At 34.5% G+C, this 22,390-nt stretch overlaps 2 protein-coding genes across 6 annotated transcripts in view; one reads left to right on the top strand and one right to left on the bottom strand.

Moving 5' to 3' along the window:
* The window catches only part of LOC127859816 (uncharacterized), a 10,074-nt gene extending 7,943 nt beyond the window's left edge, over positions 1 to 2,131 (top strand). Inside the window, exon 3 of the mRNA XM_052397320.1 lies at positions 2,039 to 2,131. Within this exon, the coding sequence (XP_052253280.1) occupies positions 2,039 to 2,131 (93 nt within the window). The remainder of the gene's footprint in view (positions 1 to 2,038) is intronic.
* On the bottom strand, positions 633 to 22,390 carry LOC127860697 (uncharacterized). 5 transcript variants are annotated; one of them, XM_052398939.1, is made up of 7 exons: positions 22,286 to 22,390; positions 19,812 to 19,915; positions 10,727 to 11,408; positions 10,360 to 10,518; positions 8,549 to 9,038; positions 5,525 to 7,462; positions 633 to 3,688 (listed from the first exon to the last, which is right to left on the bottom strand). In XM_052398939.1, the coding sequence occupies exons 3-7, from the start codon at positions 11,255 to 11,257 to the stop codon at positions 2,502 to 2,504; spliced, it is 4,305 nt and encodes a 1,434-aa protein (XP_052254899.1). In that variant the 5' UTR covers positions 11,258 to 11,408; positions 19,812 to 19,915; positions 22,286 to 22,390; the 3' UTR covers positions 633 to 2,501. The 5 variants fall into 5 exon arrangements, with proteins under 5 accessions (XP_052254899.1, XP_052254900.1, XP_052254901.1 ...); XM_052398940.1 differs by lacking the exon at positions 22,286 to 22,390 and adding an exon at positions 21,049 to 21,132; XM_052398941.1 differs by lacking the exon at positions 19,812 to 19,915 and having other exon boundaries at positions 22,286 to 22,365.

Raw genomic sequence — 22,390 nt, 5'->3', positions numbered from 1 at the left:
TCATCGTTATATTTTAAGTGACCCGATTCACTTTCACTTTCTCTTTTCCGAGTAAACAGCGATGTAAATAAACCAAAAAATGCTTGGTACTAAAAACGTTTGAATATGTAAAATTTAAAGCCATCTTTTTAAATTGTCTTTCTTCTCAAAATGAGAATTCAATGAAACGAATGCAACATACAAAAACTAATACCGCAATTGTAGCAATTAATTATCACGTTTAAAAATAATGGTACTCAGCACGTTAAACTAGAATTTAAAATTATTCGTGCAGTGGATTTTGTGACGGAAAAAATAATAATGGTTAGAAATATGTATGTGTATATAATGCGAGTCGTGTGTAAATTAAAACGTTTGGTCTGCAAGCAAAGTCTACTTGTCAACTGCCAACTTTTCCGCCTCCTCCTTTGATTGATCGCCGTCTTCTACATCAACAGAAGCATCAGCATAACAATCAACATATTCATCAACATAAGCAGCATGACATTAACTTGCTGTCTATTTATCGTTATTATCATTATCGATCGACAAAGTTATCAATATCAACATCTCCGACGCAAAGAAATAATGTAAACTGTCAAAAATCTTCCAAATAATAATCACAATTATTCAAAAATGAATAACAATTTGGCTTGTAAATTTTTTTATTACATTGTTTTCATATGCACATACACATAATAATCCCAGGAAAACGAACCTTCTCAACACCGTATTAATATTTGTTTTCTCACAGTGGGCACCATGTATCACATCAAAGGCAGTTACCACAATCACATTCTTAAGCCGCAAAAATAGACATCCTTTAGATGCCATGACGTCAGTGGTAAAAAACAACTACAACTCAGTTTTATACATGTATGTTGTCTTTTTGCACCAAACAACGACTGACTCGTGACCGCTATTCTCGGGTTACCAATGGCATTGAGAGTGTAATTTATTGTCGTTGGCAGTTGTAGACATGTGAAATATAGAAGGATTTTTGTCGGGGGGATCCAGACTTATCGTTGTCGACTGTTTACCGTAGTTCCCAAGTGACCGTTACGTCAGATATTTATAAGGTCAAGTTAAGTGTCATTAAACTTGTAGATGATTATATTTACGTTTGCACTACAAAAATATAAGAACATCGCAAATTTTGTCCTGAACAAAATCGGATGGACAGTTTAAGTTACTTTTCTAGACAGATGTCAACGCGCAAATACATTTCAGAAATTTGTGTTTCTCAAACAATGCATGGCAATCAATAGCACACAATATTATAACCTTAAAAATCACACAATACAAATCTAAACTCCACCATATTAATGTAAAACATTGTGTGGCGTCTTTGAGCTACTCCCAGTATATTTCTGTAAGGTTTTTTACACACACATATATATATTCGAGAAATACAATTCCGTTATTCAACAGAGAATCATATTTCTTCTATATCAAATACATACATTTCAATACAAGATAAAAAAATAACATCACTTATCAATCTATAAGAAATACCAATTTAAGCCAAAACACGATTCGCGCAACTAGCAGTTACTTCAATATCAAAGCGCGTAAAAATATTATACAGACACAATTTCATATCTTAAAATACACTTCCTTCGTTACGAATTTTGCTTAACTTAGAAACAAATCATAAAATATTTTTACTGCAATTCTAAACACAAACGACGGCATACTTAGTCAAGTATTTCACAAACGCATCACCAAATATACAATGGCCAGTTTTGTGATACAGTTTATAACGAGTCTCGTATCATCATAGTAAAAAACAACCTCACAATGCCTCACAACCGCGTTCATATATTAATGTGATCGAGGCTGGAATAATTTTTAGCCGCATTGAAATTCGATTTACAATAACATGATGCATTTTGTTTACATATTTTTTATTCAACTCATCATTTGCGCTATGATCATCGTCATCGATATTTCCAAGGTTACATACATACAACGTTTTGGATCCAGATGATCGTTGTAATATTCGGAATATATTTATTGTAAAATTATTTAGAGCACTAATTTCATTTTTGATTTGAAGGTATTCCTCCGGTCGTATATGGTGTTTGTGTTCATCAAGGGCAACTCGTGCACAGCCAAATTCCAGCTTACTATCAAATACCTGGCTACATGAAGACAGTGTGTTCATTACGTCGCGTAGTTCTAAAGGAGTCAGTGCTACACAGTAGATATAACAGTACCTTACAGACTGGGGTAACTTTAAATTGTAATAAATATGTATGAAAATAGTAAGGTTGTCAAGTTGTATGAGCGATAATAGTGAATGCGCAAATGGATCTTTATGATACCCGCAAGAAATGTTAAACGTGCATGTAAGATTCAAAGATCAGATATTCAGCTTATGCAGAGATTCCCACGTCACTTGACGGTAGTCACCAATTTAAATACAGAGATTTTCGAGCTAAGTGAGCGACATAAACGACTGCGAAATTGAATGTACATCAGAACGAAATACCTCACCGTTCAGATTAAGAGTCTTTATTTTAAGACACCGGAAAGACTTCTATAAAACGCTCTTCAAGCTCTTCGAGAGTCGAAAATAATTGAAACAAAGATTGTAGAGTCACTTCCAACTTGTCAAAATCAAAATACAATGTTATAATGATACTCCTTTCATTCAGACTGTTTGGGGCGTGCAAAATAAATGAACAATCCAAACGTCCGAAATATATCGAACTCTTTTGTACAAGTGATAGACTTTTGATTTTTAGACTATGTAGGATTTCCGACACAACATCTATGTCATTTATTACGTACAACGTTATCATCTCAAGTTGTTCGAGCGACGAAAGCGACGTCAACAAAGACGCAACATGATTCACTTTAAAACATCGGCATTGCAGTCCTATATTAAGGCACTGTATATGTATCCCATGCAAAGCCTCCCACAGCCCGCGACTGTCGTTTTTCACGTCTATACGTACTTGGTAAAGTTTCTTGAGAGACTTGAGCATCGTCAACAACAGTGCTGTCTGATTCGCTGTCAAACTTTCCCCGCTGCCAAAAAGACTGAGACTCGTAATATTCAGGCCATGCATAGCCGCTAACAGATCCGGATGGGAAGTCACGTCTATATAAATCGAGTCAAACACATGGGCAGGAAAATTCAGCTGCGACAACACATCAGCATGACCAATTATCAGACCTTTAAATTCACCACTCAGACTTACAGCCACACGCTTCAAACTCAAACTGTAAAGAACCGACCACAGGTCGTGTGGGATTGCATCTACGTGAATACTTAGCGTTTCCAGCTGTTTGAGCGATAACAGAGATTGTGACAAAGATGATGTGTAATTCACTCTCCACATTGAATTAGTAAAAAGCCTCAGAGTCTTAATATTCAGATCAAAAAGTGTTTCCCACAAACCAGGACACTCGCCTGAAAGATCGCAAATGTCAAACGTATTGTTTACGCATGTCGTTATTGATGCGACACTAAATGGGCTGAGTTCGTCGCCTACGGATGGTATTATCATACACTCGTGCAGCTTAAAATTTACCTCGTGATCAAGTGTTAACTGCGTATTGAATAGTTTTTGCATCCATGTAGAGCACACTGTGACACGTTTCAATTCAATGCGTGTTAAACAGGACAGCACTGGTGAAGAGTCTTCACAATGCAGAACAATCCAGTTCTGAAATGTTGATGCGTTCAAACTGATAGAGTCTGCAAATATAAATATGTTTACCATTAAACATTTTCATAGGAAAATAAAAACAACGCACAAACAATCGTCTGGATCATTTGGATCATCTGTTTTTGTCTTCTTTGACAAACATGTAAACTGTTTCAGTATTTAGAATGATTGTATTATTTTTTCCTCTCGAACATCCTTTATCATCAAAGCAGCGTCAAAGAAATCCATATGACTTATCGTGCGTTATAAGCAAATGCACGTTCGATCTCAAATTCGGAATGCACATTGAAATTGGTTGATATATTATATTATACTACAAAGTTGAGTCACGTGGGACTCGACTATCTTAATAGATCAAGATATTTAACTGGAAGCCATGTGTTTTACAGTTAGTAGAGTTGTTCTGGTTTTGCAAGTAGGCGATAATCATATGGTTATTATCAGTGTTCACTACTAAATCACTGAAATGCGATAAGTTAGATTTACTTTCCAATAGAAAAGGGCGCATCATTTGAACATTTCCCAGTACTTGCATCCTATGGTGTCCCATTTCACAATTCAGAAGCTATCACGGAGCTATTTTGTTATGTTAGACAAATGGTTGATGCGTTCATTATGCTCGATGTGTTTTGCTTTTATGAAAGCTAATGCGATATTCGTAACCAATTTACGTAGAAACACATGTCCGAGTCTTTTCTAAGTAACATGTTTTAAAACCGTCAATCGAATAAGTGTAACTAGTTAACCTATAGCTATGGCGCATTTATACTAACAACGAAGTTTAGTTACATCTTCTAGTATTTGGTTCCCGTTACATTTTTTATACAGTTTTTATGTTCTGTATCCCTAGGAAGGCACATATATCGTTGTAAAGTAGTATTTAACTACCAGATTTGAAAAAAACAACTGTTAAAAATATATATCCAATGTTGAAATCTTAACAATTAATGATGTCTTCATCAGAATATTTTGAGCGCATGTTCATGTTTTTGTATATGTTCTCTGCTTAGTGTCAGAGTGGGCCTGCCACAAAAATGATTTTACCCTGATTGTTTTTCAAAATTGCCGATCCGAGGCGGCGATCCCGATATGTTTGGTAGATGAGTGACAATTGTTGCGCTAAGTGTGAGGTTCGGCTAGACATAAAAACAGTTTTCCCTAAACTGTATTTCCCATACAGTAACAATGTTTTGACCACATCTAAATCATATCACATGTGTTTTAGTTGATGAATTTATTGGAACGTATAATACTATTAGATAGAAACATAAATTACTCTAAGGAAAATGCTGATGATGATTCATTATTACTATGTGTTCATACCGGACTAAACTTCTGAATACCCGAATACGAGGACGTTCATTTGCATAAAAATAAAGGACATAGTAACACATTTTCTTTTTTACATGTTTATATTACAACTTGTTAAATGATCTTTTATTTTAATCGCCACTGTACAAACATTCATCTGTAAATATTTGGTTTTGCAGATTGGTGCAATTATCAGATATTACTTGGACCCTGAAAACGTGTTTGGATCCCATTTACAAACAAAGAAAATTAGCACATTGTAAATGTCTAGCAGCTACATATACAGATTACTATGTTATGTGTGCGGTTTCCATGAAATGAAAAGTTGCTTATTCCCTTAAAGATAAAACTATGCGTTGTTGTTTGGACTACCAAACCCTGTAAAACGGGATGTTTAGTTACGCATTGATGATTGAACAAAATACATTTAACAAAATTGCGTTTATGTTTAACTGTTCACCATCTGTGTTCGTAAGTAAACGCATTACATACACGTGTATTTTCTACCAAACTGTATACATTCGACTAAACAATGAAGTTGTGAGTATAGTTACCTTTGATTAAAACCTCAAATGATTCACCATTGATGTATATTTCTTTCAGTTTATCGCACGACGTTAGATCAAACTCAATTCGCGATGCTATCTTGCTACTTGCGATAGAACTCTGCATGTCTTGGGTTGGACTCTCGGTGCAATCATCTTCAACCTCTGTAGGAATTTCGATGCAATCCCTTTCAAGCTCTGTTTTTCTCTCGATGCAATCATCTTCAAGCTCTGTATCACTCTCGATGTAATCACTTTCAAGCTTTGTATAATTCTTGATGCGCTCACTCTCAAGCTCTGTATAACAATCTATGCAATCATCTTCAAGCTCCAATGTAACACACCTAACAATAGGGATGTTGCTCGCCCAGATATTATGTAAGTCTTTAATATTCTGGCTATCAATGAAAAAGTGACTGAGTTCAAGACGTACGTCATCGTGCTCGTTGGCCCCCGCCTCCATGTAACCTTTCAAAATGATATCTTGAAAACGTTCGAGAGAAACGAGGCATTCACAAGCAGCCTTATTCATCAAAATCGATAGTTTATTCGCTGCTAATATATCGAGTCCACATAAAAATATCAGAACTTCAGATATATCCAGATAGGAATTCTCGTGGTTTATCAGATATCCGGAAATGACTTCATCAATGACATGACTGTAGCAGGCGATATAATAGGCAGCTAGGAATTCTTGTACGCTTTTATGGACGAAAGAAAATGACAAAGATGATCTCAATGTAGATGCCTTTCGTGCTGCTGATAAAATGCCTGCTCTCATTGCAAAGTCTTTTCGTTCATTTAACTTGTATTGTTTTAATTGCTCTATGCCAAATACAAGAGAATTTTCCCTTTCTTCTGAAAACAATAAATGAAATGCCGCTTCAGAAAAACGATTTAAGTGTTCGATGTTAGGCTTTATGTATTGCGTCCCTTTAAAGCAGTGGAAAGGTGTTTCATAAAAATGGTCTTCTTCACTGTTAGCCTTTTTAAAAAGACTTTCGAGTAAAAGACTGTATATCTGACATCTATTGCCCTTGAGTTCTGTCCCTTCTGCCCATGTTTGTACAATTAAAGTAATCAACATCGGGGAGGCTAGTAAGTCACAAAGGCTATTTCTTAAAACATATGCTTCAAATTCAGAATGTTTATTGTCCACACCATTGCTATTTGTGCAATCGTTCCTACAACGCAAGATTCTTAAGCTCACATCAAAAGGTTCATGTACTCCTTCAAGATGCAGTAATGTTTTTATCTTTGAGTCAGGGATTTTCGCTTCAGCCAACTTCCAAGGTCGAGTCGTAATTACTAGATCACACTGGGTGTAAATTGCTACCAATGTCGGTAGGTGTTGGCGATCTCCAGGACGTTTCCACTCATCTAGACCATCAAGTAGGACCAAGCAACGTTCATTTTTTATTATATCATTCACTAGTCGATATGCTCTCTCACGATCTTCCTTTGATGAGTATATCTCGTCAATTATCTGTTCTTTTATCATCTCTAAAACTTCAAGTTGCTTAACAGAATTCCTCAGCGTGATGTAGAAGACAAACTGGTAACCTTTTAAAGTCGTTAAATCGTCAAAAAAGGTTGAGTTTCTCGTTCGCGTTTCAGGAGCAGCATAATGAGTTTCTTTCGCCATCAACGGTTCGCTTGTTTGTTGTGTTTTTGTAATACTACACCAATCCATGACTAATTTTGCAAGGAAAGAGGTCTTACCCGACCCTGCCTCACCTTGAATAAAAGTCTGGTGGTTTAACACAGCTTTGTATTTTGTAACGTGTGTATTCGTTTTTTTGAATGACCCTTTGTATTTTTCCATCAATAGCATGCAAGGAGGAAAATAAACATCGTCTAAACGTGCTTGAATCCAGTCGTTTAATGGCGAGGTTGGCAAGTAACGCAGTGTTTTATCGTAATGTTCAATCAAACATCTGAGAATTTCTGGAAATCATACAAATAAACGTAACCTGTAAAATACTTAATCATTTATTTTGCTTTTGTTCTACCATTGATTTATCTTTTGTTCTACCAAACTATTTGTGCATGCACGTTCAGCCACATAAATATTTAAAAAAAAAACATTTTAAGTGTCAAATGGAAGTGCATTTTTTAACATTGTCAATATCGAGCCAAAGAAAAAAACTAGCGTTGAATTGAAAGACAAAACCGAATTAATATTTGAAAAATAATATCAAAACAATGTTCACTGGCCATTAGATTATTAAAAGCGGCACATATTTAGCAGAAGATGCATACATATATTAGGAAATATCTAGCAATAAATGTCGAGTTTTCTACAAAACATGCTTCATCGAGTATATAATACTAAGCTCAAAATTTAGTTTTCGAAAGTTAAACCTATACCGAGTTACATACGAACACATAGAGGATCTTATTTAAGCAATCGGCTACATACGAGCGAAATAACGAACAATGACCGATATCAATATGGGCATATGCTTTTGAAATTGTATTGCCACATGAGCATACAATCGACCAACACAATTTGAGTTTGATTATTTGGAAGTGTACATGACACGTGGATGATATTATGTAGCATAATAATCATGTGACAAGAGATGCGCAGGTGCCATTAACCACCATTTGTATTCGTGCGACACCAATTGTCATGGAATTTCTGTTGAAACGAATCACGAACTTAACCGAATGTTAGCTAGGCTAGTTGTTAAAGGCATCAACATTTTTCAGGATGTATATATATGCACAATATAAATGAAGTGGTTATATGAATCAATTCAAGTATTTAGAGTTGTTTGATGATATAAACATAACCTTAAACAGGAAGTGCGTTTTGTAATATAACTGCATGAATGAAATATCGAGCAAATATTCGCGTCTAATCTTTCTGATCTGCTTAAACACCCACACGAGATTCCAAAGATATGCACAGTGTACTTGATTCACATTAGACTTAAACGAGTAAGCTGCTTATTCTATAAAACTGATTATGCGATTGTATGTATTCAGTCAGCGAGACAACGAGACACACATGCGTGCAAATCTCACCTTCTGTTCCGCGTGTGTAGTCTTTATCCGCCTGGTCACTGTCTGTCCGCATTATGCGTTGTTCTCCCTCCTTTATCTTGACTTCAAGGCGTTGTTCCCCATCTTGTATTGTGTCATCAATGCGCCGTTTGCAATCATTTATACTGCTTTCTATGCGTTGTTCTCCATCCTGTGTCTTGACTTCAATTCGTTGTTCTCCATCATGTATCTTGACTTCAATGCGTTGTTCTCTATCGTAAATCGTGACTTCAAGACGTTGTTTCCCATCCTGTATTGTGTTTTCTATAAGTTGTTTGCCATTATCTATCTGGCTCTCAATGCGTTGTTCTCCAGCTTTTAATGAAGACTCGAGTTGTTCTAAACATTCTGCAATGGCTCGTTCCGCCGATTTAGAAAATCGTTCTCCAGCCTCTTTCGCATGGTTGAGGGTGCGGTCAGCTTCCTTCAACAACTCACCCAGTTCACTTAATGACATGCGATCGTTCTGCAACTAAATTGAACATATATTTATGTATTCATTGTAGGGGATTGGGCGGGGCTTAAGAATGCTTATAATAGTCTCTATTTGACAGGGTTCCACTACAGGAGTGTTCGTGTATCAAATTCCAGAACAATTGTATATATTGGTTGGCATGTACTATGAAAACACGCTTTAAAATACACCTGAATCAGTTTATGTATAATACTAATACATTATATTTAGCACAAATAAGCATCTGTTTAGTCCAGTGTGAACATGACATATTAACGCGTCGAAGTATTGTCGTTTTTTTTTAACATGTTCCAAATAGTTCGTGTACAATACCTATGATTTATTATTGACGGTCAAGTGCATTATCAATGTAAAACAAGAGCTGTCACCATAGGATGACTTATGCCCCCTATTAACGCTTGATAGAAGTTATGAGCTTTTTTTCGAAACCTAAACGCAAATTTCAAAACCTACACCTAAGTTCAATGTCAAGGTCACAGGGGTCAAACTTTGTGTGCGTATAGAAAGGCTTTGTCCGTATGCACATGCATACCAAATATGAAGGTTATATCTCAAGGGACATATAAGTTATGAGCATTTTTAAAAGCTTAAACGCAGATTTCGAAACCTAAACGCGGTCCCTAACTTCAAGGTCAAGGTCACAGGGGTCAAAATTGATGTGCGTATGTAAAGGCCTTGTCCATATACACATGCATACCAAATATGAAGGTTATATCTCAAGGGACATAGAAGTTATGAGCATTTTTCGAAACTTAAACGCAGATTTCAAAACCTAAACGAGGACCCTAAGTTCAAGGTCAAGGTCACAGAGGTAAAAAAATTTGTGCGTATGGAAAGGCCTTGTCCATATACACATGCATACACAATATGAAGGTTATATCTCAAGGGACATAGACGTTATGAGCATTTTTCGAAACCTAAACGCAAAGTGTGACGGAAAGACGGACAGACAGACAGACGGACAGACAGACGGACAGACAGACAGTCTGATCACTATATGCCCCCTTTTCTTCGAAAGGGGGCATAAAAACAGTGACTCATATGGTATTTGAATCACATTTAATTCATTTTTTAATTAATAGCAATATAAGTATTTCTATTGCGATTAATAAGAATCGCACAAAACACTTTGATAATATGTTACTGCACGCGCATAATACAATGCATTTTGATGGAATACATAAAACAATTAGACTTGCTCATACAAGCGGCATACATAAGTATATAGTTTGCATAGCATACAATTAATATGCATGTATTAAAGATTGACTTTTAATAGCTGAAACATATTTCTAAGACGGACACTGTATATACGTACATCATTAAGTTTTGTGAGCGATTTGTTTGCCGCGGGATGATGCAATAAGCACTTTGGATCAGCCAGTAGCGTTGACAGTGTTTGAAAATAATCTAGTAGATGAGCATCTGACACTTTACAGTCGGATGTGTGACGTATATTGCGACCTATCTGACGAACCTAGAGTAAAGTTCATTTAGGAATCACACAACAATACAAGTTATGAAAACATGTGAACCGAAACTAAATAAATTTAATAAGTAAACTTGATTATAATTTAAAGAATGCTTTCAAGAGCAGAAAATACATAATTTGATCAAACTCTTTTTAGTAATAAGTCACATGCCATAACGAGCCAAAACTTATTGATACCAAAACTCTGCATTACCTTTTCTAACGGACATTGCTTATCAGGTGGTGGAGGCGATAGACATGAGGAAGAAAGACACGTCTGAAAATGTGTACAATTCAACATTATGCTTATAACGCCGTTAAAGTCCGATTCTTGGACCGAGGAAACTCCGCTATATCCGTCTGGAGGGAGGAAGCATTTACCGATTTCCCACGGCTGTGCTGCCCATCGTTCCGCTTGAGTATTACGCCACGAAGGTCCATTAAATCTATGTAACGATGTGATATTTTGTTTTACCTGATCACAAACCGGGCATTGCTGGCGTTGCTGTGACTGGTGGAATATACATGTATTTCCGTTTCTCTTTTTACACATACCATTTGTAGGGCATGGCAGCAGCTTTTCAATAGAACATTGTCCGCAACTTTTACCAACGGTTGTGTGGATCTTTTGTAACTCGGCTTCAACAAACGAAGAAAGACCATCTTTCGTTACGTTGAGCGCTATGCACGCCTTGAACCAGTTAGTTGTCTCTTTATCAGTGAATATGTTTGTGTTGGCAAGCATTTTGCCGAGACTTCATAAACCATTTAGTGGCGAGTTCGTTAGTGGATCAACTCACTTAATGCTTCACGGCATCAATGTCATTTTCAGTAAGATGCTTGTTATTAGTTGTCAATCGCGGAATATGCATGTTCAAGCGCAAATCTTCAGAATTCTACAAGTAAATATGCAATAATTCACAATTTATGCTTTGATTTAAATTATCACGGTAAACTTACAACGTTACATTTAATTTAAAACATTTCACTCAATTAACAACGACTATACAAATATTGTTCTATTTACATTATACATGTACATTTACCACAATTCGAAATGCTGCTTGAAATAAAGTAAACAGGGGGTGCCCAAGAGGATTATCAAAAAAGGACATTAAAAACGTTAAGATTAATTTTAATTATAGTTAATGACCAGATCGTTTATATTTAAATCATGTGATTGATACAAAACATCCATACATTATGGGACAAATTCCATAAATTATGTTAATATAGTGGCGTATAATTTCCGCACAATCTTTTTTCTAAACATAAGCGAAATTTTCTCCAATAACACTAATTGCCTGTGTTTCTTTGTATGAACTTGATTCATTTTTAATTAAAAAACAAATGCTCAGCTGTATATTAGTCATACATGCACGTGAGCGCTACTATAAGTGCAACATTTGCAGATAGCTATATTCCAATAAGGAGTTACTTAGACTACACTTTTTCCAATTATTTGTTGTACATATTAACGCGTTTAATTAACGTTTAATTAATAATGTGTATGGAGAAAACAGTTGTCTTAGGGTACGGTGTAAAGTATGTGTTAATAACAATTAAGAATTATTTGTGTCACAACTTAACGATCAGAACAATAATACAATGTTTGTTTGATTGTCCCGGTCGTTTGAAAGCAAATGAGTATTAAAGACTCAGCAGCCAAGTAAACGCAATAAGGTCGGTTATCGGATCTAATAATGTTCATATAGAACTAGCTGGGCGTAAAACAACCGTCATTCTTCGATTTAACTTTAACATTAGGCAACAGAAAGAGCTAACAATATCAGTGTAATGTTTAACTGTTTGCATGAGGCATGCTTAAAAACTTTGCTTTTGTTTTTAATTTAAATTGAAAAAAATTAAGGAAACACCGACAACCGCAGCTAAAACACGCTAAGATCATTTGAAACTATTTTAAACTTTTAAATTGATAACATCACATAAGGGAACACAGGTCACGGCAGCTTAAAAGGACCTTTTCACGTTTTGGTAAATTTACAAATTTATTTTAAAAAATGTTTCAAATTCGCACAATTTCGTGTAAGTTATGAATGGTGTGAGGAAACAGTAAGTCTGAACATTTGCCATGCTCTAAATTATATATTATACATGTATGTATCTTTTGAAGATTTAAAAACCTTAAACATACAAAGCGTTCCAACGCAAAACGATATAATAATTTGGAGAGTGCTGATGTTATGTTGTCGTTATATGTTATGACGCTTATATAATATAAAAATACATCACTCATGGTATGAGCACGGATGGCGGAGTGGTCTTAATGGTCTTAGACTTTTACTCAAGGAGTCAGTGATTCGAGCCCAGTTGAGGGTTACTTGCTTTTTTTTCTTTCATTTTATTCTTGTTTGTTATTTACTGGAGCTTTTTAGATCCAATGTTTGCACTTATCAATATAAAGAAATTAATGAAAAACGTGAATACATGCCAAACTCCGTGAAAAGGTTCTTTTTAATGAAGGTTGTCTGTTATGTATGAATCCCATATATTGCGCTGAATATTATCAGCAACATCGTTATTACAATATAAAATTGTTGTGAGTTTCGAGTATTACATTACAATTTTTCAGCATGCATAGCAAGTCAGATTAGCAAAGGGACATCGTTGTATAAAACATACGAATTTATACAAGGTGATCCATTAGCAAAAATACAACATAGAGAAGATAATCATCATGAATGCTGAACGTTTAAAAGTGATATTTCGTTTGCTTTTTTTGTTATTACTGCACATGCTGTATAAGAGGTTATAAAGTATTAATACGAGAATAACCGTCTATGTTGTTGCTTGTGAGTGTACATCCATTATACTTTTTAAGGATGAAGAAGTTGACAGCCAGTGTATGTTATTAATAATTGTGTGTGTACAATTGAAAAACATATTTAAAGCAACACGTGTTAGCTAGACAGCTTCATTTTAGCATCAAACAGAGTCACCAATTTAGTACACGCTTTCTCGTTTATTTTCATTGTTCTGGATATAATCAACATCGCTATTTATGATATATCATGAGGTTAGGCGTTTTTTTTGTTTAACAGAATGGCAGTGAAACGGTGATTAATTGTAATCGTTCAATGTAGTTAATGTATCAATGTAATAAAACGCACATTGTATGAAAACGTTTTGTAAGAATTGTGTTAAATAATCGCAATTGAAACAGTACACATAAAATGAAAACAACGATTAATTTATTATCACTTATGATAAAAAGTGTGATACACATTGATACATAATCGCAAAATAGATCACTAGTAATATACTCTTTCATACAAAGACCTATTATACATGTACTTTCCTACGGCAATTCCTGTTCGCTTTATACAGCCATACACATGTGCTAAACCTTTAACAAATAGTCGACTTTAATACAAGTGCAGGCATACGCGACCCACTTGAATGATAACATTTCAAATTTGAAGAGATAATGCTATTACATGCACTCGAAAATTTGATTTACTGATTAACTGTGTTACATGTGTGACATAAATATGTAAACGACCCATACAAATAATGGATTGCTTATGTTACAAATTGTCTTGGATACTAGCAATAAGAATCAATCAATTCGTCTATATAAATATATTAATATCAATATGTAAAGCCACTCAACTTATTTGGCATAGTAAATTTACGTATAAATAAGAAACATATTTTATCTAATATGCTAATTACAATATATCTGGTGTTTACAAGGTAAAAATCCGTATTTTTGCGCTTTAAAACTTAAAAATAATCGCGTTGGTCGGAATGGACGTATACGTCTAGAAATCGTTTTTTCGGTTTTAAAAGCGGTACCGTTTGAAAAATAATAAATTTCTTGCTAACAAGGTTATATATATATATATATATATATATATATATATATATTTAATGACAATTTTGAACACTTTCAAATTGCATCTATATGTATTGATTAATATGTATTTCATTTCAAGGTCAGAGGCGCGTGTTCGTGTTAAGTTGTTAGACATGTATGCAAGTGTTTGTATCTAATAAAGCAAATATAATTTCTCACAGATTAAACAAATGTAATAAGTCTTGTAAATAGAAGAGCACGCACATCACGAGTGTTGACTTGTATTCAGTAATTGCTAGTGTGAAGATAATGTAATCAAGATCGCGCCAATAATAGCTAATAATACATACTACCTGCTTTAAACTAAGTAATCAGAAATCAATTTGGGCTTTTTCGTTTATCAGTATAAAGTTTACCTTTTTAAACGTTGTTTACGTTTTGACCGTTTTTATCATTGAGTAACCAATCACTCTAAACAACAGAGGCGCGTAAAAACAGTGGCAATACATACTTATCGATTAGCGTACACCGACAAATAAACGGATACTTGATATGAACATATTTTATCCCACTTTACAGCGAATTCGGTTGATTAAAGCCCCATTGATTACATTTCTGCTCTAAACAACGGCACGTGCGACGTTGTTAGGCTACGTTGTAAACAAATAAAGTTACTTGTATATAACAACTAAATGTATTGATGTTATAAAGCTTTTAGATTTGAAAGTTAACATGAATAAAATTGTAATTAATAACTCACGACTCTTTGTCACAGAACGATATTCAGATTAAAAAAAAATGATTTTAAATGAAATGGTCCGGAGGTATACCAACAGTTTTTCTGCATTTGAACACCCAGTTTAGAAACCGAACACTTCCATTATCAATCATTCGTGACAAACCTATCGCAAAGTCTTACTCCATCTCTGTAAAGCAAGCAACGATTTAAAGGAACTACGACATCTTTATGTACAATGATATTTCCAAATTACTGTATCACATAGTACACCTTCAACTGCTTTGACACTGAGCTTTTTCAATTGCTATCTCTGAAATTTTAATTTAAAAACACCCTATCTCAAATACTATATTTGCCTAGATAAACAGCTGCGTCGTGGTTTAATTTTTTATCATGAGTTTCGGAAATACAACTTATACATGCTTACAGATAGTGTATATTCCCCCTTATGGTGCTGAGATTGTGTACTAAGTCACTGGTGTTAAAAACATTTGACAACACGTAGCATAGATTGTAATTTTTAAACATTTCATCGCATATTTCATATATATATATATATATATATATATATATATATATATATATATATAAAAGATATATATGTTTCATACATTTGGTAGAAATGGATTGGAATTTTCAGAAAACATTGACAAAAATGCAGGTGACATATTGATTATATCAGTTATCGTGCCTTTCAAAAATTGAAGCGTTTAAATCTTCGATTTTTCCATAAGTTTATTAATATACACGTTAGGGCGTTCTAAATTTAGGCTGAATTATTAAAGGTCGTATCTTAGGCGTTGGGCTTAGAACAGTTAGGTCGACACAACAGAATAAACATAAGATTACATAAAAAAAAAACAGACTTACAGAAATCATATTTAATTTAAACCATGTTCATTATTGTATTTTATAATAAAGATAAGTGCTTGCGGAATTCAGATATAATTTCATACATAGGTTTTCTTATCTATTAGTACTCGCAGTATTTAATAAAACAATTAATATACCTATCCTAAAGTACTGAAACATACTAGTATAATAAGTACCTGACTAAATGTACGCCTTTAATTATTGTAACAGTTACAAATCTTAAAGAAGTACGCGAACTACAAGTATATTCGATTATATATTTTACTTTTTCGAATAACTTTAATATAACACGAACTTTTTTTAAGTATTTAGCCAACTTATTCGACCAACTATTATTTACATTGAGCTTTCTCAAAGTACTCCGTCAGCCATTATAACAAGAGCATACCTTAAAATGATATACAAACGTTTATAATATTAACCTATTGTATAATATTATGTCAACTATTTTAACTTGGACCTACCTCAAAGTACTCCTCAAACTAGTAAAACAAAGACTAATTCTTTAGTACTCAAACTTGATCTTCAGGACCACACCAACAATTTTAACAAAGGCCGATTTTAAAGTACTCCACCAACTATTATAACAAAAGCCTATATAAAAGTACTACTTCATATTATATTAACAAATTATTTCATAGTACTCATATACCTTTTAACAGGAACATATGTGAAAGTGCCCCATTCACTAATAAAAATATTACAAATACAAATTAGTCTTCTAACGAGTTTATTATGTTAGCGAGGTATTTGTTATGAATTCGAAACATGTTGGCTAAGTTTTACGTCACTCCCGGTTTGAACAAAAATTTCGATCCTATCACAAAGTATAAATATTCGGCATAGTTATCGGCAAAATGCTCGCTAAATGAGATATGTTTAATTGAATTGTGTGTGGACATGCTTTAACATGTATATATGTAATCACCTCAAATGCAATATGAGTGTTTCATTTTTAAACTATGTCTTTCTATGTCTTTCCATCTAAAATCCTTTTACCAACTGCGATTTAAAGCTTTTTAAATAGTTTTATTGTATATAAAAAGAATGAGAATTGTCTTTCTTGTATCACGACAAGTATACATGTACTTACATGTCAGCATGGCTGGTATTATCAGAAGCACATTAATCGGAAGAAAACAAGAAATACATAGTATTTTGAAAACATTTAAACTATGTAAATGTCCATTTTAAAACTGTTGAAGGTTATTTACACATTCATTGTAACCTACGTTTGACCCATGTCGTTGGCTGAATAATACTAAATTTATACAATGTATATAACACTTTTAATTAACGTATCATATACATCTACGTATTATTCTCATTTGTTATCCGAATAAAAAGGATTACACAATTTGATTTAGTAGAATTATCTTTACAGCAGTCTATAAACTGTATGTCCAATCAGTACTTTTGCCGCGTTGTCCGTGTCTTTATCACATATATTCTCGCTAGAATGTATTCGAATTTCATTTATTTTAACAACAAATTTAAAATGGTCACACGCGCTAACGAGAGCAAGTAACGGGTACGATATGGTTTCCCTGCCTTCCAGTTCTTACTACTGCCAGCTAGATCCGAGTTTTCAATCATAAGTATACTACTGATAAGAAGCACACGATGCATGCATGCGAACGTGAACATTTCGAAATAAAATGAAAGAAGGTCATGTGCGATAAGAAAGATGACTGTTCACGAGGTCAATATAATTTATGTACATTTTATCATGAAGAGCTTAAAAGGGTGTGAACCAATTTAGCACTTGTTAAGTGTAGCGCTGCATGCAAAGACAAGTGATTACGTGCCTTTAAAGTTAACAAAAAAAAACATCCAGCGCATGTCTTTTCAACAAAATAATTAAGAATTTAGCTCCTTACTATATCAGAAATTATTTACCTCAGACGTGAATTAAATAACAGCCATGTGTGAACAAATTAGATGTTTCTTTTGTAACATTTGTTCATATACAGGGCCGTAAAACAAATAATTCAAGAGGTTCGCCATAAAACATATTAAATTACATGTTCTTTATTTGGTTGTAGGTGGAGTGTTTTAAGGAGTTCGTTTAGTCCCTCCAACCTATGTCTACCCATCTGTAATTCCGGTCTTAAGTCTGTCTGGCTTTCTATCCGTTAATATATCTGTTTCATGTTTGTGTCCTCTGAATATCTCAAATTCCGTGTAAGGGAGATGTTAAACCTTATCAAACGCTGAGGTCAGTCCGATGTTGTGTATAGGGCATGGGTTAATCAAGTTTTAGGTGATACTTTAAGGGAAATATATTTAAGCCCAAATGTTTTTTCGTTCCATATATCCTATGTATTTTAAATGATTGTCCCATAGCATGACTCATGTTTAGGTCACTGATACACTGTGCAAATATGTATATATATATATATACGACTTTGTACAGACATACATATTTAACAATATACCACTGGTAAACATTTATTTACTCGATTTCGAATTAAGCACTTCGCGATGTGTCATCGTGACTTAACATAGACTTGATAACCTTATACAATAAGTACAGATTAAAAGGTAAAGATTACAGTATCTTATGCGAACAGTAACTTCGTTCTGAAGTTATTCGTATGTATAAACACAACTGACAGAGAAAAAAAAACGCAAAAACAACAACAACAACACCTAAAAAAGGCCATCAGAAATATCAAATGTTAAAAAACTTATTTAAAAACTCAATTGTAACAGCTATAATAGTGTCATAAAACAATCGTTATAATAGTGTCATAAAACACTCAACCAATTATACCCGCAAATTCATAATTTGAACAGAATTGCTAGAGGACCATGGTTCTTGTATATACCGTCTTTTCGTTTTTAGTTGTTCACAAGAACAACTGAGGTAAATAGTGGTACTTTGAAAAGCGGTTTGCATACCACTACAGTTCACCAAATCACTAAATAACTCACAGATTAAAAGCAATCCGCGCCGAAAAATATTTCGCGGAGGTATACTTTACGTAACTAAAAATAGTGCATTATGCTGGCCACGTGGAGAGAGAATTCGCGGCTCGGAAGAGTGTACTTTACATTTTCTGCCTGATGAAAATAGTCCATTTCTTGTTACGTTAAAATCGCGTAAGCCAGCTATCACTAAAGGTCAGCCAATAGATGCCTTCGCGAATACGCAGAAATAATTCTAAATACACACATACACGTGCGCAGAAGAGGCTATTAGTTACCAACCCTCATAACAGGCGATTCTTTTTATCAGGTCAACAGGAGAAAAACGGAAAAATCCAATACTATTTTACTATGTGACCAATAAAACCATAAGTTCATTGTGTAAAGCAAACACATATTAAAATAAGTTTAGTTTAATATGCATATACATTGCAGTTCATTGTTGTTTCATAATAATAAGTAAAACGCAGTTCATCGGAAACATTCGTGACAATCAGAAATTGTTATCCATATTCACTTAAACTCAACAGAAAACAATACAACTATTTGTTTTGACCATCTTCGATATTATTGTGCGTGATATGTGTTTAAATAATTCTTCTCGTTTTGACTCGGTATTCGGTCACTAATCGTCCTTGCCGGACAAACATTGTCCTTTTAAGGGCAACCATACATTAATTATCTTAAAATTGTCTACCAGTGAACATTAAGGTCTCATAGGCCACCGAGCGGTGGTCTATTTGGATCAAAATTATTTCGTTGGCGAATACCCGGATAGCCGAGGTAAATTTGACCTTCTTCGGCTAAAAAATAAATATTTTATCCCTGAAAGGTCACAGGAGCCAGTCTGCACATAATGTATTCCTGACAGCTAAGCGATGACTTATATAAATAAACTTCTAAATTACACACAAACTTTAAAGGAGCACTATGTACCTTTTTCAACGCGAAATCGCCATAATTGTCGTCGCTCTGTGTGTTCTCTACAATCTCGTTATAGTCCATAGTCCGTGGAAACTCATGATTGGAACTTTTGGGCACTGCAATATAAGTACTTTGCAGAATAAGTTAATAAAAAGGTTTTAAGTAATACAATGTCCAAATTGGGTAACTGATGACGCGAATTCTTGTATATACCGTCTTTTCGTTTTTAGTTGTTCACAAGAACAACTGAGGTAAATAGTGGTACTTTGAAAAGCGGTTTGCATACCACTACAGTTCACCAAATCACTAAATAACTCACAGATTAAAAGCAATCCGCGCCGAAAAATATTTCGCGGAGGTATACTTTACGTAACTAAAAATAGTGCATTATGCTGGCCACGTGGAGAGAGAATTCGCGGCTCGGAAGAGTGTACTTTACATTTTCTGCCTGATGAAAATAGTCCATTTCTTGTTACGTTAAAATCGCGTAAGCCAGCTATCACTAAAGGTCAGCCAATAGATGCCTTCGCGAATACGCAGAAATAATTCTAAATACACACATACACGTGCGCAGATGAGGCTATTAGTTACCAACCCTCATAACAGCCGATTCTTTTTATCAGGTCAACAGGAGAAAAACGGAAAAATCCAATACTATTTTACTATGTGACCAATAAAACCATAAGTTCATTGTGTAAAGCAAACACATATTAAAATAAGTTTAGTTTAATATGCATATACATTGCAGTTCATTGTTGTTTCATAATAATAAGAAAACCGCAGTTCATCGGAAACATTCGTGACAATCAGAAATTTTTATCCATATTCACTTAAACTCAACAGAAAACAATACAACTATTTGTTTTGACCATCTTCGATATTATTGTGCGTGATATGTGTTTAAATAATTCTTCTCGTTTTGACTCGGTATTCGGTCACTAATCGTCCTTGCCGGACAAACATTGTCCTTTTAAGGGCAACCATACATTAATTATCTTAAAATTGTCTACCAGTGAACATTAAGGTCTCATAGGCCACCGAGCGGTGGTCTATTTGGATCAATATTATTTCGTTGGCGAATACCCGGATAGCCGAGGTAAATTTGACCTTCTTCGGCTAAAAAATAAATATTTTATCCCTGAAAGGTCACAGGAGCCAGTCTGCACATAATGTATTCCTGACAGCTAAGCGATGACTTATATAAATAAACTTCTAAATTACACACAAACTTTAAAGGAGCAATATGTACCTTTTTCAACGCGAAATCGCCATAATTGTCGACGCTCTGTGTGTTCTCTACAATCTCGTTATAGTCCATAGTCCGTGGAAACTCATGATTGGAACTTTTGGGCACTGCAATATAAGTACTTTGCAGTATAAGTTAATAAAAAGGTTTTAAGTAATACAATGTCCAAATTGGGTAACTGATAACGCGAATTCTTGTATATACCGTCTTTTCGTTTTTAGTTGTTCACAAGAACAACTGAGGTAAATAGTGGTACTTTGAAAAGCGGTTTGCATACCACTACAGTTCACCAAATCACTAAATAACTCACAGATTAAAAGCAATCCGCGCCGAAAAATATTTCGCGGAGGTATACTTTACGTAACTAAAAATAGTGCATTATGCTGGCCACGTGGAGAGAGAATTCGCGGCTCGGAAGAGTGTACTTTACATTTTCTGCCTGATGAAAATAGTCCATTTCTTGTTACGTTAAAATCGCGTAAGCCAGCTATCACTAAAGGTCAGCCAATAGATGCCTTCGCGAATACGCAGAAATAATTCTAAATACACACATACACGTGCGCAGATGAGGCTATTAGTTACCAACCCTCATAACAGCCGATTCTTTTTATCAGGTCAACAGGAGAAAAACGGAAAAATCCAATACTATTTTACTATGTGACCAATAAAACCATAAGTTCATTGTGTAAAGCAAACACATATTAAAATAAGTTTAGTTTAATATGCGTATACATTGCAGTTCATTGTTGTTTCATAATAATAAGTAAAACGCAGTTCATCGGAAACATTCGTGACAATCAGAAATTTTTATCCATATTCACTTAAACTCAACAGAAAACAATACAACTATTTGTTTTGACCATCTTCGATATTATTGTGCGTGATATGTGTTTAAATAATTCTTCTCGTTTTGACTCGGTATTCGGTCACTAATCGTCCTTACCGGACAAACATTGTCCTTTTAAGGGCAACCATACATTAATTATCTTAAAATTGTCTACCAGTGAACATTAAGGTCTCATAGGCCACCGAGCGGTGGTCTATTTGGATCAATATTATTTCGTTGGCGAATACCCGGATAGCCGAGGTAAATTTGACCTTCTTCGGCTAAAAAATAAATATTTTATCCCTGAAAGGTCACAGGAGCCAGTCTGCACATAATGTATTCCTGACAGCTAAGCGATGACTTATATAAATAAACTTCTAAATTACACACAAACTTTAAAGGAGCACTATGTACCTTTTTCAACGCGAAATCGCCATAATTGTCGTCGCTCTGTGTGTTCTCTACAATCTCGTTATAGTCCATAGTCCGTGGAAACTCATAATTGGAACTTTTGGGCAC

Source organism: Dreissena polymorpha, chromosome 15, assembly GCF_020536995.1.
Source record: "Dreissena polymorpha isolate Duluth1 chromosome 15, UMN_Dpol_1.0, whole genome shotgun sequence".
Lineage (NCBI taxonomy): Eukaryota > Metazoa > Mollusca > Bivalvia > Myida > Dreissenidae > Dreissena > Dreissena polymorpha.
This window is presented reverse-complemented; position numbering and strand designations above follow the sequence as displayed.

What these genes read in the sequence shown, in the direction of transcription:
- LOC127860697 (XM_052398939.1), bottom strand. Translation starts at nt 11,257, where the DNA reads ATGCTTGCCAACACAAACATATTCACTGATAAAGAGACAACTAACTGG. An exon ending in AGCAATGTCCGTTAGAAAAG is followed by an intron (nt 10,519 to 10,726) that starts GTAATGCAGAGT and finishes ACTTTACTCTAG; the next exon opens with GTTCGTCAGATAGGTCGCAA. An exon ending in CTACACACGCGGAACAGAAG is followed by an intron (nt 7,463 to 8,548) that starts GTGAGATTTGCA and finishes TATGATTTCCAG; the next exon opens with AAATTCTCAGATGTTTGATT.